General features: G+C 45.3%; 1 protein-coding gene across 1 annotated transcript in view; it reads left to right on the forward strand.

Annotated features, from left to right (window-relative positions):
- The first annotated feature begins 13472 nt into the window (after nucleotides 1–13472).
- The window catches only part of LOC139412461 (b(0,+)-type amino acid transporter 1-like), a 44573-nt gene continuing 41478 nt past the window's right edge, over nucleotides 13473–16567 (forward strand). The window contains exon 1 of the mRNA XM_071159248.1: nucleotides 13473–13595. Within this exon, the coding sequence (XP_071015349.1) occupies nucleotides 13476–13595 (120 nt within the window). The 5' untranslated portion in view covers nucleotides 13473–13475. The remainder of the gene's footprint in view (nucleotides 13596–16567) is intronic.

A 16567-nucleotide genomic window follows, 5' to 3' on the forward strand; every position in this document is an offset into this window, starting at 1 on the left:
ATCTGGAGGACTCACTAAACAGAGAACATCCCTGGTCATCCCTACTGCCTCTGATCTGGAGGACTCACTAAACAGAGAACATCCCTGGTCATCCCTACTGCCTCTGATCTGGAGGACTCACTAAACAGAGAACATCCCTGGTCATCCCTACTACCTCTGATCTGGAGGACTCACTAAACAGAGAACATCCCTGGTCATCCCTACTGCCTCTGATCTGGAGGACTCACTAAACAGAGAACATCCCTGGTCATCCCTACTGCCTCTGATCTGGAGGACTCACTAAACAGAGAACATCCCTGGTCATCCCTACTGTCTCTGATCTGGAGGACTCACTAAACAGAGAACATCCCTGGTCATCCCTACTGCCTCTGATCTGGAGGACTCACTAAACAGAGAACATCCCTGGTCATCCCTACTGCCTCTGATCTGGAGGACTCACTAAACAGAGAACATCCCTGGTCATCCCTACTGCCTCTGATCTGGAGGACTCACTAAACAGAGAACATCCCTGGTCATCCCTACTGTCTCTGATCTGGAGGACTCACTAAACAGAGAACATCCCTGGTCATCCCTACTGCCTCTGATCTGGAGGACTCACTAAACAGAGAACATCCCTGGTCATCCCTACTGCCTCTGATCTGGAGGACTCACTAAACAGATAACATCCCTGGTCATCCCTACTACCTCTGATCTGGAGGACTCACTAAACAGAGAACATCCCTGGTCATCCCTACTGCCTCTGATCTGGAGGACTCACTAAACAGAGAACATCCCTGGTCATCCCTACTGCCTCTGATCTGGAGGACTCACTAAACAGAGAACATCCCTGGTCATCCCTACTGCCTCTGATCTGGAGGACTCACTAAACAGAGAACATCCCTGGTCATCCCTACTGCCTCTGATCTGGAGGACTCACTAAACAGAGAACATCCCTGGTCATCCCTACTGCCTCTGATCTGGAGGACTCACTAAACAGAGAACATCCCTGGTCATCCCTACTAGCCTCTGATCTGGAGGACTCACTAAACAGAGAACATCCCTGGTCATCCCTACTGCCTCTGATCTGGAGGACTCACTAAACAGAGAACATCCCTGGTCATCCCTACTGCCTCTGATCTGGAGGACTCACTAAACAGAGAACATCCCTGGTCATCCCTACTGCCTCTGATCTGGAGGACTCACTAAACAGAGAACATCCCTGGTCATCCCTACTGCCTCTGATCTGGAGGACTCACTAAACAGAGAACATCCCTGGTCATCCCTACTGCCTCTGATCTGGAGGACTCACTAAACAGAGAACATCCCTGGTCATCCCTACTGCCTCTGATCTGGAGGACTCACTAAACAGAGAACATCCCTGGTCATCCCTACTGCCTCTGATCTGGAGAACTCACTAAACAGAGAACATCCCTGGTCATCCCTACTGCCTCTGATCTGGAGAACTCACTAAACAGAGAACATCCCTGGTCATCCCTACTGCCTCTGATCTGGAGGACTCACTAAACAGAGAACATCCCTGGTCATCCCTACTGCCTCTGATCTGGAGAACTCACTAAACAGAGAACATCCCTGGTCATCCCTACTGCCTCTGATCTGGAGAACTCACTAAACAGAGAACATCCCTGGTCATCCCTACTGCCTCTGATCTGGAGGACTCACTAAACAGAGAACATCCCTGATCATCCCTACTGCCTCTGATCTGGAGGACTCACTAAACAGAGAACATCCCTGGTCATCTCTACTGTCTCTGATCTGGGGGACTCACTAAACAGAGAACATCCCTGGTCGTCCCTACTGCCTCTGATCTGGAGAACTCACTAAACAGAGAACATCCCTGGTCATCCCTACTGCCTCTGATCTGGAGGACTCACTAAACAGAGAACATCCCTGGTCATCCCTACTGCCTCTGATCTGGAGGACTCACTAAACAGAGAACATCCCTGGTCATCCCTACTGCCTCTGATCTGGAGGACTCACTAAACAGAGAACATCCCTGGTCATCCCTACTGCCTCTGATCTGGAGGACTCACTAAACAGAGAACATCCCTGGTCATCCCTACTGCCTCTGATCTGGAGGACTCACTAAACAGAGAACATCCCTGGTCATCCCTACTGTCTCTGATCTGGAGGACTCACTAAACAGAGAACATCCCTGGTCATCCCTACTGCCTCTGATCTGGAGGACTCACTAAACAGAGAACATCCCTGGTCATCCCTACTGCCTCTGATCTGGAGAACTCACTAAACAGAGAACATCCCTGGTCATCCCTACTGCCTCTGATCTGGAGGACTCACTAAACAGAGAACATCCCTGGTCATCCCTACTGCCTCTGATCTGGAGGACTCACTAAACAGAGAACATCCCTGGTCATCCCTACTGCCTCTGATCTGGAGAACTCACTAAACAGAGAACATCCCTGGTCATCCCTACTACCTCTGATCTGGAGGACTCACTAAACAGAGAACATCCCTGGTCATCCCTACTGCCTCTGATCTGGAGGACTCACTAAACAGAGAACATCCCTGGTCATTTCTACAGCCTCTGATCTGGAGGACTCACTAAACAGAGAACATCCCTGGTCATCCCTACTGCCTCTGATCTGGAGGACTCACTAAACAGAGAACATCCCTGGTCATCTCTACTGCCTCTGATCTGGAGGACTCACTAAACAGAGAACATCCCTGGTCATCCCTACTGCCTCTGATCTGGAGGACTCACTAAACAGAGAACATCCCTGGTCATCCCTACTGCCTCTGATCTGGAGGACTCACTAAACAGAGAACATCCCTGGTCATCCCTACTGCCTCTGATCTGGAGGACTCACTAAACAGAGAACATCCCTGGTCATCCCTACTGCCTCTGATCTGGAGGACTCACTAAACAGAGAACATCCCTGGTCATCCCTACTGCCTCTGATCTGGAGGACTCACTAAACAGAGAACATCCCTGGTCATCCCTACTGCCTCTGATCTGGAGGACTCACTAAACAGAGAACATCCCTGGTCATCCCTACTGCCTCTGATCTGGAGGACTCACTAAACAGAGAACATCCCTGGTCGTCCCTACTGCCTCTGATCTGGAGGACTCACTAAACAGAGAACATCCCTGGTCATCCCTACTGTCTCTGATCTGGACGACTCACTAAACAGAGCACATCCCTGGTCATCTCTACTGCCTCTGATCTGGAGGACTCACTAAACAGAGAACATCCCTGGTCATCCCTACTGCCTCTGATCTGGAGGACTCACTAAACAGAGAACATCCCTGGTCATCCCTACTGCCTCTGATCTGGTGGACTCACTAAACAGAGAACATCCCTGGTCATCCCTACTGCCTCTGATCTGGAGGACTCACTAAACAGAGAACATCCCTGGTCATCCCTACAGCCTCTGATCTGGTTACTCACTAAACAGAGAACATCCCTGGTCATCCCTACTGCCTCTGATCTGGAGGACTCACTAAACAGAGAACATCCCTGGTCATCCCTACTAGCCTCTGATCTGGAGGACTCACTAAACAGAGAACATCCCTGGTCATCCCTACTGCCTCTGATCTGGAGGACTCACTGAACAGAGAACATCCCTGGTCATCCCTACTGCCTCTGATCTGGAGAACTCACTAAACAGAGAACATCCCTGGTCATCCCTACTGCCTCTGATCTGGAGGACTCACTAAACAGAGCACATCCATAGTCATCCCTACTGCCTCTGATCTGGAGGACTCACTAAACAGAGAACATCCCTGGTCATCCCTACTGCCTCTGATCTGGAGGACTCACTAAACAGAGAACATCCCTGGTCATCCCTACTGCCTCTGATCTGGAGGACTCACTAAACAGAGAACATCCCTGGTCATCCCTACTGCCTCTGATCTGGAGGACTCACTAAACAGAGAACATCCCTGGTCATCCCTACTGCCTCTGATCTGGTGGACTCACTAAACAGAGAACATCCCTGGTCATCCCTACTGCCTCTGATCTGGAGGACTCACTAAACAGAGAACATCCCTGGTCATCCCTACTGCCTCTGATCTGGAGGACTCACTAAACAGAGAACATCCCTGGTCACCCCTACTGCCTCTGATCTGGAGGACTCACTAAACAGAGAACATCCCTGGTCATCCCTACTGCCTCTGATCTGGAGGTCTCACTAAACAGAGAACATCCCTGGTCATCTCTACTGCCTCTGATCTGGAGGACTCACTAAACAGAGAACATCCCTGGTCATCTCTACTGCCTCTGATCTGGAGGACTCACTAAACAGAGAACATCCCTGGTCATCCCTACTGCCTCTGATCTGGTGGACTCACTAAACACACATGCTTTGTTTTTAAATGATGTCTGAGTGTTGGAGTGTGTGACCCTGGCTATCTGTAAATTTAAAAAAACACATCTGGTTTGCTTAATAAAATTAATATATTTATTTTCTCAACTTCATTTACTTTTGATACTTCAGTACATCCAAAACCAAAGACTTTTAGGCCTTTACTCAAGTAGTATTTTACTGGGTGACTTCCATTTTCTATTAAGGTATCTTTACTTTTATGAACGTATGACAATTGTGTACTTTTTCCACCACTGTGTGTGTGTGTGTGTGTGTGTGTGTGTGTGTGTATGTGTGTGTGTGTGTGTGTGTGTGTGTGTGTGTATGTGTGTGTGTGTGTGTGTGTGTGTGTATGTGTGTGTGTGTGTGCGTGTGCGTGTGTAAGCATTTCCAATATGTGCATCTTTGTTTCATCTTCCAGAGAGATATCTGAAGACGTCCCTGGTTCCTGCATCACACACAACTACAAGCATTTCTACACAGGAGGTGAGTATCATTTCTACACAGGAGGTGGGTATCATTTCTACACAGGAGGTGGGTATCATTTCTACACAGGAGGTGGGTATCATTTCTACACAGGAGGTGAGTATCATTTCTACACAGGAGGTGGGTATCATTTCTACACAGGAGGTGGGTATCATTTCTACACAGGAGGTGAGTATCATTTCTACACAGGAGGTGGGTATCATTTCTACACAGGAGGTGGGTATCATTTCTATACAGGAGGTGGGTATCATTTCTACACAGGAGGTGAGTATCATTTCTACACAGGAGGTGGGTATCATTTCTACACAGGAGGTGGGTATCATTTCTACACAGGAGGTGAGTATCATTTCTACACAGGAGGTGAGTATCATTTCTACACAGGAGGTGGGTATCATTTCTACACAGGAGGTGAGTATCATTTCTACACAGGAGGTGGGTATCATTTCTACACAGGAGGTGAGTATCATTTCTATACAGGAGGTGGGTATCATTTCTACACAGGAGGTGGGTATCTAAGATTCTAGAGAGCATCCAATATTAGCTTGGTCACAGATCTGTTATGTAAAGAGAAAACCCATATAGAGGACAGACTGACCAGACTAACACCATATAGAGGACAGACAAACAGACTGACCAGTCTAACACCATATAGAGGACAGACTGACCAGGCTAACACCATATAGAGGACAGACTGACCAGGCTAACACCATATAGAGGACAGACTGACCAGACTAACACCATATAGAGGACAGACAAACAGACTTACCAGGCTAACACCATATAGAGGACAGACAAACAGACTGACCAGGCTAACACCATATAGTGGACAGACAAACAGACTGACCAGGCTAACACCATATAGAGGACAGACAAACAGACTGACCAGGCTATCACCATAAAGAGGACAGACTGACCAGTGCACTATATAGGGAATTTGGTGCCATTTTGGATGCCCCTGGTACCTCACTATATTAAAAAATATATATATATATATACCGTATATTGTGGCAAAGAAGGAGGTCGAGTGATAAATGGCAGATATGTGGGAGCAGAACTAATAAACGGGCTCTGCCCGATCACTAAAATGGCCACCCTGATCAGAACTACAGATCACAAAATGGCCGACCGTTAAACACTCAAAATTCCCAGAAGCAAGGGGAACGATCGGAAGGTGGGGCCGACCCACAGATAAGGGGTCAAGACAAACCAGGAAGAGAGAAAGGAAGGGGCTGGGGGATCTGTTAAATACAGAGAAAGAGGAAGTGACAATATATATCGGCTGGATTTACTGTGTATGACCTGGACTGTTACTGTGTATGACCTGAACTGTTTGGACCTGTTGAGAACCTGACCTGGACCTACTGAGAACCCGATTCGTGTACCAAATCCTGCTTTCCTTGACCAAACCTGTGGCCTGGGAGGACCAGGACGGAGAAACCAACATATAGCTCTGTCCTGTTCGAAATAACTTTCATTATGGGGTGATTTTGGTGACAGTCTCCCACTTCATTTGTGACAAACTCTCCTAACCTTGAAGAGGTTTGTTACACGTGGTGGAGAATGCGGGCACAGTGTGGCCTGAAGTGGTTAATAAAGGGACTAACTGCTGGTTAGGTAGAGGAAAAAATATATTTTTGAAAGTATTCTGTTAGCACTCCAAAGAGGAGTCAGGTTTTATGTGTTGTGGCTTTGTTTGTTTTGTACAGTTTGCTCAGGGAAAATGAGTATGGAGGGAGCCATACAGGCACTGTTACAAGCAGCGGCAGGCCAATAAGTGGCAACTAGAGCTCAACAAATAGCTCATCAGGATTGCAATGTGAATGCATCAGGACACATTACAGGTCCAGCACTGCACCAACCAGCTGCTCGGAGAGGAGTAAGAGAGAAACACCCAGGAGTTCAGGCCCAAAGGGGGACTCAGTTTCGAGCTGCAAATACCCAGAGGCGGGTCAATCATTTTCTTCAGAAAATGACCAAGAAGGAATATGTGGAAGCATCACCACCTTCGAAAGGACGGCAGAGCGCGAGAGAGAAGTGACCGAAAGAAGAATGGGCAGGACTTCTTGCACCATACCTGGTAGGGGACGCTCAAAAAAGAGTATTTCGATCTGGAGTTGAAAGTCAGGATACCCCAAGGCCTTAGTGAGCAGACAAACGGAGGACGAGCTGCTGGATTATGAGATCGGCGTGGTTCAGAAGATGGCGTATGATATAATACTGGGTAGATACTTTCCTAGGTTAGGCCAAAAGAACGGCATATTTGAGAAGCCCAACACTCCTGACCAAGCAGGAAGTATAGTGGGCTCGCTACCCAAATCTGCAAGAGAGCACCAATGCATTCTGGTCATCCTAAATTATGCCACTCGCTGCCCAGACAATGGGGTCAAAATGATCACAAGAACGGTGAGCAAAAATAAATTCATAAAAAATCCTACAATGTGATTTTCTGGATTTTTTTCTCATTTTGTCTGTCATAGTTGAAGTGTACCTACGATGACAATTACAGGCCCCTCTCATCTTTTTAAGTGTTAGAACTTGCACAATTGGTGGCTGACTAAATACTTTTTTGCCCCACTGTACTTCTGTTATAGAGCACATCACAGCAATGCAAGACAGGATAGTCATGCCCATCGTCAGAGAGCACATGAGGCAAGCACAAGAGCACCACCGGCACACTTATAACCGGCAGGCTACCCTGAGGGAATTAGTGGTGGTCCCCACGGTAGAGCGTAAACTACTAGCCATATGGAAAGGACCGTATGAAGTGCTGGAGAGTAGAAGTTAACCTGTTGAGTGTAGGGGGCAGTATTTTGATGTTTGGATGAAAAACGTACCCAAATGAAACTGCCTATTTCTCAGGCCCATAATCAAGAATATGCATATAATTGGCAGATTAGGAAAGAAAACTCTAAAGTTTCCAAAACTGTCAAAATATTGTCTGTGAGTATATCAGAACTGTTATTGCAGGCGAAAACCTGAGGAAAATCCAACAAGGAAGTGCCTAAGAGAAATGAATCTCCCTGTTCCATTGCATTCATTCCCTCAATTTAAAGGGATATCAACCATATTCCTTTCCCTATGGCTTTCACATGGTGTGAACAGTCTTTAGACATAGTTTCAGGCTTTTATTCTGAAAAATGAGCGAGATGGATCACATCGCGTCATTGGATGGCTGGGTGCCAGCAGAGTTTTGCATGTGCAACAGCTTGGAGCAGACATTTTCTCTCTCTCTCCTATTGAAAAAGCTACGGTCCGGTTGAAATATTATCGATTATTTATTGTAAAAACCACCTGAGGATTGATTATAAAAAATGTTTGACATGTTTCTACGAACTTTACAGATACTATTTGGAATTTTCGTCTGCCCGAGCCTGTGGATTTCTGAACAAAATGTGCCAACCAAATGGAGGTTTTTGGATATAAAAATAATATTTATGGAACAATAGGAACATTTATTGTGTAACTGGGAGTCTCGTGAGTGCAAACATCTGAAGATCATCAAAGGTAAGCGATTCATTTTATTGTTTTTCTGACTTTCGTGACCAATCTACTTTGCTGCCAGCTGTTTGTAATGTTTTGTCTGCTGAGAGAGATGTCCTAACATAAACGCTTGGATAGCTTTTGCTGTAAAGCTTTTTTGAAATCTGACACGCCAGGTGGATTAACAACAAGCTAAGCTTTTTTTGCTATATTGCACTTGTGATTTCAGCAAAATTAAATATTTTCAGTAATTTACTTTGAATTTGGCGCTCTGCAATTCAGCGGATGTTGACGAAAATGATCCCGCTAACGGGATGGGTGCGCCAAGAAGTTAATTATCGGATCCGACAGCCAAGTTGTCGGCCCCCGGAACAAATCTATCAAATTAACCAGTTAAAAGCATAGCGAGAGAGAGAAACACATTGTCACGTTCCCCATACCCACTCAGGAGGCAGCTGAAGTGCATGTTTCACCTCTCTGTCCCCAGCACAAGTACAGGAAGTAAAGACCCTGGTTCATAAAAACAAAGATGTGTTTTCATGGATACCAGGCCGAACTGAGGTTACGGCTCATGATATTGTTTCCCTACCAAGGAGAAAATTAAGCACTAGGCCGTATCGGGTACCCAGGGCTCTACAAGCTGCGATTAGAGCAGAGAAAAATGTTGACAGATGGAGTGGTTGAAGAGTCACATAGGGAGTGGTCTAGCCCAATTGTGATGGTCTCCAAGCCTGATGGGTCTTGCGGTTTTGAAATTGTTTTCAGAAAGTAAATTAAATCTCCAAGTGTGATGCCTACCCAATGCCCCGAGTAGATGGACTGCTGGAGAAAACTGGTAACGCTCTGTACATTACGACCCTGGACCTAGCCAAAGGTTACTGGCAAATTCCTTTGACCCCCAGAGCCGAAGAAAAGACAGCCTTTGCAACCCCTTATGGTTTGTTTCAATACACCGTCAAGCCATTTGGCTTACGCAGGGGCCCACCTTTCAACGGCTAATGGACCAAGTCCTGAAACCCGCACAGAGCTTACGCTGCAATCTATTCAGATGACGTGGGGATCTACAGCCCAGATTGGGAATCTCACTTACCCCAGGTACAGGCAGCGCTAGACGCCCTTAGAAAGGCAGAGCTCACAGCAAACCCTGCCAAATGTTACGTGGGGTTAGAGGAAACAGAGTTTCTGGGATACACCGTGGGAAGATCAAATCCCAACTGAAGATGGTGGAGGCAAATAGAGGATGGGCCGAGACCAGAAAATAAGAAGCAGGATCGAGCCTTCCTAGGGTTGACCGGTTACTACCGGAAGTTCATCCCAAGTTATGCCACAGTGGCCGCCCTACTCACTGACATGACTAGAGCCAGAGGGCCAAAACATGGTCAAATGGGATGAAAGGGCCACCAAAGGATTTAGGACATTACAGGAGGCTCTCTGCTGTAATCCAGTGTTGGTGGTACCAGACATTACAGGAGGCTCTCTGCTGTAATCCAGTGTTGGTGGTACCAGACATTACAGGAGGCTCTCTGCTGTAATCCAGTGCTGGTGATACCAGACTTTGAGAGAGAGAGAGTTGTTCAGACGGATGCCTCAGAGGTCGACTTGGGAGCCGTGCTCTACCAAGAGGTAGAAGGGGTGGAACACCCCATCCTGTTTTTAAGCAGGAAGCTGGAACCACGGGAGACCAACTACTCAGTCGTTGAGAAAGAGGCTCTGGCAGTAAAGTGGCCTCTAGAAAGCGTGAAATACTACCTGCTAGGGCGCCACTTCACCCTCATCAGTGACCAAGCCCCACTCACCTGGATGCATAGAGCAAAAGACAAGAACGCTTGAGTGGTTTTTTGAGTCTCCAACCATTTCACTTTCACGAACTGACTTGTTGGAAAGGTGGCTCTTGTGATGGTGCCACGTTGAATGTCACTGAGCTTTTCACTTCTGGCCATTCTACTGCCAATGTTTGTCTATAGAGATTGGGAATAGGGTGCCATTTGGCTCTGGTCAACAGTAGTGCCCTATATAGAGAATAGGGAGCCATTTGGGATCCAGCCTGTGAGCTGTTTACCAGAGCATACCTCATCAGAACCGGACTTATGTGATTTGAGTGTTATGTGGTTTAACAGGAATGTGCATCTTTTCCTCTCAAGGCAATTTTATTCACAAATCAATGTGATTCGGTTAGATTCGATACGATGAACAACATTTTTGTACACACATTTTCCATTTAACATGAATATGTGCTGCTGATGGGAGCTCAAGAGCTGGGCCTCTCTGAGCTGGGCCTCTCTGAGCTGGACCTCTCTGAGCTGGACCTCCCTGAGCTGGGCCTCTCTGAGCTGGGCCTCTCTGAGCTGGGCCTCTCTGAGCTGGGCCTCTCTGAGCTGGGCCTCTCTGAAATGGGCCTCTCTGAGCTGGGCCTCTCTGAGCTGGACCTCTCTGAGCTGGACCTCCCAGGGCTGGACCTCCCTGAGCTGGGCCTCTCTGAGCTGGACCTCCCTGAGCTGGGCCTCTCTGAGCTGGGCCTGTCTGAGATCACTTCTCTAACTGAGTGGTCCGTGTGTGTGGGGGGGGGGGATCACCATTAGCTTTTGGTTGTCACTTAACTAATAAAGACAAAAATGTGACATTGGGAAAGCAATTTAATTAACAAGCATCTGAATGTTGAAGGTGCCACCCGTAGCCCATTAGAATAGGGATAGGTCTACCCGCTGCCTCTCATTGGCTAGAACAGCTGTCTCCCACACTGTTCACACAGCTGTTATCTGACAGTCATATGCAGGTACATAACAGTTTGATTGGCTACTGAAGGACAGGCCACATCGGTTCAGTCACAACAGATAACAGGTATTTTAGGAATAAAACCATACGAGTCAAAGGGATTCGTAGCTTTGGAATAGTTTTTTCTGAACAACGCTTAATTTGGATCGGTTTGGACTCCCGCTGACAGATGAGCTGGTATCTGAAACATTTGATCCAGGAACAACCTTTTATCTGTAAATCTTTACATCCCATTTGATTTATCATTAATCTGTTGAGAGACAGACGGACATACAGACAGACAAAAGGACTAGTGACTCATTGACGCCCTCTCAGTACTGTATTTACTGTGGCAGAGTCATGAATAGCACCCTATTCCCTACGTAGTACACTACTGTTGACCTGGTTCCATAGGGCCCTGGTCCAAAGTAGTGCACTGTGTAGTGAATAGAGTTCCATTCAGTACGCAGTCTGTGTGTTTACTGCCCCTGGCGCCAGCCCGCCTGTTGCTAACGCACAGCCACATAATCAACATACTAAAACACTGCAACAGGATGACTTAATGAGTCTGAACAGTGTTGGTACACACGGTCACTGTCAAATGGCTTCATATTCCATATATAGTCCACTACTTTGACCAGGGCCCATAGGGAATAGGGTGTCTTTTAGGATACAGACCCTCAGTCTTTAGACCAGGGCCTATAGGGAATAGGGTGCTTGCTGGGATACAGACCCTCAGTTGTGGCTACAGTTACCAGGACAGGTAGTAGGGTGACATCAGAGAGTCAGATAGAGAGACAGACAGATAGTAGGGTCACATCCTGATCCTCTCAACCATCTTCATGAGGTAGTCACCAGGAATGCATTTCAATTAACAGGTGTGCCTTGTTAAAAGTTAATTTGTGGAATTTCTTTCCTTATTAATGTGTTTGAGCCTATCGGTTGTGTTGTGACAAGGTAGGGGTGGTATACAGAAGTTAGCCCTATTTGGTAAAACACCAAGTCCATATTATGGCAAGAACAGCTCAAATAAGCAAAGAGAGACAACAGTCCATCATTACTTTAAGACATGAAGGTCAGTCAATACGAAACATTTCAAGAACTTTGAAAGTTTCTTCAAGTGCAGTCGCGAAAACCATCAAGCGCTATGATGAAACTGGCTCTCATGAGGACCGCCACAGGAAAGGACGACCCGGAGATACCTCTGCTGCAGAGGATAAGTTCATTAGAGTTCAGAGGAGACCGGGTGAATAAGGCCTTCGTGGTTGAATTGCTACAAAGAAATCACTACTAAAGGACGGCAATAAAAAGAAGAGACTTGCTTGGGTCAAGAAACACGAGCAATGGACATTAGACCGGTGAAAATCTGTCCTTTGGTCTGATGAGTCCAAATTTGAAATGTTTCGTTCCCACCGCCATGTCTTTCTGAGACGCAGAGTAGGTGAACGGATGATCTCCGCATGTGTGGTTCCCACCGTGAAGCATGGAGGAGGTGGTGTGGCGGTAATTTGCTGGTGACGCTGTCAGTGATTTATTTAGAATTTAAGGCACACTTAACCAGCATGGCTACCACAGCATTCTGCAGTGAAATGCCATCCCATCTGTTTTGCGCTTAGTGGTGTTTTTCAACAGGACAATCACCCAACACACCTCCAGGCTGTGTAAGGGCTATTTGACCAAGAAGGAGAGTGATGGATTGCTGCATCAGATGACCTGGCCTCCACAATCACCTGACCTCAACCCAATTGAGATGGTTTGGGATGAGTTGGACCGAAGAGTGAAGGAAAAGCAGCCAATAAGTGCTCAGCATATGTGGGAACTCATTCAAGACGGTCTGAAAAGCTTTCCAAATAAAGCTGGTTCAGAGAATGCCAAGAGAGTAGCTATAAAGGCAAAGGGTGGCTATTTTGAAGAATCTCAAATATAAAATATACTTTGACTTGTTTAACACTTTTCTGGTTACCACATGATTCCATGCGTGTTATTTCATAGTTTTGATGTCTTCACTATTATTCTACAATGTAGAACATAGTCAGCATAAAGAAAAAGAAAATAGTAAAAATAAAAACTCCCTTGAATAAGTTGTTGGTGTGTCCAAACTTGACTGGTACTGAACATCACACTACATAAAGAGAGACCTAAGACAGCAACACAGCATGGTAGCAACACAGCATGGCAGCAGCACAACATGGTAGCAGCACAACATGGTAGCAGCACAAAACATGGCACAAAATACAGCACAAAGGGCAAGAAGGTAGACACAACAATACATCATGCGAAGCAGCCATTAACTGTCAGTATGTGTCCATGATTGTCTTTGAATGACAGTGAATTGATGAGACCAGGAAGAGAACTGACTCTGTCATCTTTACATTGTCCTCTTACGTGTTTGTTTGTGCGTGTTTGTGTGCGTCTTTGTGTGTGAGCAGGGTGACATGGACGAGGGCAGTGTGAGGAAGAGGAAGGACATGTTTAATGGAGGCCCCGCCCCTGTCCCAACCTCCCACTCCAAGCCTGCTGAGGAAGACGTGAAGGCTACCGTGCTACAGAAGGAGGTGAGGAATGTAGAGGACAGTATGTGTGTTAGTCTGTCTCTCTGTCTGTGTGTGTGTGTGATGCCAGACAAAAGATCATTTTAAAACCACCCCACTGCTCATGCCGTGTCTCCAGACATCCCCCAAACAAACAAAAAGTTGTGCATCTCCCTCCGAGAAAAAAAGTGACTCTCGGAGGGAGTAACAACTGGTAAACAGTCTCCTTTTAGACATGTCAGTCAGGTGGCTGCCGGCAGAGACTTCTAGTGCAGCAACGTTGAAGCGCTCTGGCTGGTACTACTGAGACAGCTAGAAGGATGAAGGATGAAGATGACTGTTACGCACGCCTCTATGAAGAGGGAACCTAACACCATGCTACAACTAAACTCTCCGTGAAGCGAAAAAGGTATGGACTGTAGGTGCGAGTAAGAATGACAGACAGAATGTGGTACCGTTTACAAGGAGTTTATTCCTTTACACGGTAATATGGGGAAAAGGGGCTGGACGGAACCAAAGCAAAGAAAGTAAATCTCAAAGCCCCCCCTCTCCTACCTTACCTGCCTAACCACTTTTACCTAATTTAGCACCACCTGGTGCCCTAACCAATATACAGGGGGTGGTCCGCCCAGGTCTTACCTGGTGTGCCTCGACAGTGAATATACTACAGGTATATGTATGCCCGCGGGCCTCTTGCCTAAGCACTCCCAAGGTGCCTTCCCCTTTCCCCCTGAGAAAAAATGAAACAGAATATTAAACAATTTCAAACAAACAAACTAAGAAACAAAGTACATCAAATAAGCTCTATCTGAGCAACAAACTCACAACACATACCAACTTCCCAGCAATGAACTCCCATCAAAATCAACCTCTAGCAAAATCGCTTTGCAATGACCTCCCAGCAAATCTCTCTCAGTAATCCCTACCTCCAAAATCTCTCTCTCCTGAACAGAACACTGGCTTTTATATAGCTTCAGAAGGAATGGGCAATTGGAGACAGCTGTGTCTTGACGAGGGGGCGGGGTCAGCTCTCCAATTAGCCCTGGAGTCGACCAATCAGCTGCTTGAGGGATTTCAGGAAGCCATTTCCTGAAATAAAACACATGCAAATACACAAACTACAACACATAAACTGGGGAACGTAACAATGACGTTAAATGGAGTCTACCTCAGCACGAGCAAAAACACATACGTTACTCAAAAGTTCTCATAATCACTTTAGTGGTTGGAAAAAGTTCCCAATTGTCATACAAAGTAAAGATACCTTCATAGAAAATTACTCAAGTAAAATACTACTTAAATAAAACTATTTAGTTTTAAATGTACTTAAGTATCAAAAGTAAATGTAATTTCTAAAATATACTTAACTTACTTCTACCCCCTCCTTTTTCGAACATTCTGTTAAAAATCGCGCAACTTTTCAGCGTCCTGCTACTCATGCCAGGAATATAGTATATGCATATGATTAGTATGTGTGGATAGAAAACACTCTGAAGTTTCTAAAACTGGTTAAATCACGGCTGTGACTATAACAGATCGTGTGTTTCATTGAAAAACGCAAGAAAAACTGCTCTCTGAAAGCTAAAAATAATTTCCATAAGTCACTTCCATGGGTTGTTAAAAGAGGACAAAATGTAATATCGACCTGCATGCAATTCATACAAATTCCACACGATGTCGCCATTGTCGTCATTTTCAATTGAATTTTTTGTTGGAAAATCCAACTATCTGGCTTCCGTTTCTTCCAGTCTCCACCAGGATGTTGTAAATGTGGACATTGGCAGCCATTGATTTGCAGACGAGGAGCTATTGAATATACATCTCCCTGTAATCATTTTGATAGATTATAAACGTTTACTAATACCTAAAGTTGGATTACAAAAGGATTTCGAAGTGTTTTGTGAAAGTTTATCGTCAACTTTTTTAATTTTAAAAAATGACGCAGCGTTTAAAAACAATGTTTTTTTCTGAATGACACAGCTTCCATAGAAAGCTATTTTGGGTATATATGGACCGATTTAAACGAAAAAAAGACCCAATAGTGATGTTTATGGGGCATATAGGAGTGCCAAGAAAGAAGCTCGTCAAAGGTAATGAATGTTTTATATTTTATTTCTGCGTTTTGTGCTGCGTCGGATAAGCAGAGTCTTTGTTTACGTCGAATTCAGGCATTTTCAGGTGGTGCATGCTATCAGATAATAGCTTCTCATGCTTTCGCCGAAAAGCATTTTAAAATCTGACTTGTTGGCTAGGTTCACAACGAGTGTAGCGTTAATTCAATACCCTGCTTGTGAATTTTGATCAAGGTTTGAGTTTTAACGAGTGCATTTAGCATTTAGCGTAGCGCATTTGCATTTCCAGGTGCCTACTTGAGACATATGCGTCTCAAGTAGAATCAAGAAGTTAAAACTTGTTATGGCTGCAATCACAATACCGGGATCGATATGACAACTACCAGTGAAACTAGAGGGCGCCAAATTCAAACCACAGAAATCTCATAATTACAATTCCTAAAACATACATGTGTTTTCTTTCATTTAAAGCTTTTCTCGTTGTTAATCCCACCAAACTGTCCGATTTCAAATAGGCTTTTCAGCGAAAGCACTACAAACGATTATGTTAGGTCTCCACCAAACGACAATAAGCACAGCCATTTTCCAGCGAAATATAGCATTCACAAAAAGCAGAAATAAAGATAAAATGAATCACTAACCTTGAATTATCTTCATCGGATAACACTCATAGGACTTCATGTTACACAATACATGCATGTTTTGTTTGATAAAGTTCATATTAATATAAAAAAATCAGAGTTTACATTGGCGCGTTAGATTCACTAGTTCCAAAAACATAAAGTGATTTTGCAAAGCCACATCGTTTCAACAGAAATACTCATCATAAATGTAGATGATCATACAAGTTATACACATGGAATTATAGATATACCTCTCCTTAATGCAACCGCTGTGTCAGATTTCAAAAAAAGTTTACGGAAA

Source organism: Oncorhynchus clarkii, chromosome 6 (genome assembly GCF_045791955.1).
Source record: "Oncorhynchus clarkii lewisi isolate Uvic-CL-2024 chromosome 6, UVic_Ocla_1.0, whole genome shotgun sequence".
In the NCBI taxonomy this organism is placed as follows: Eukaryota; Metazoa; Chordata; class Actinopteri; order Salmoniformes; family Salmonidae; genus Oncorhynchus; species Oncorhynchus clarkii.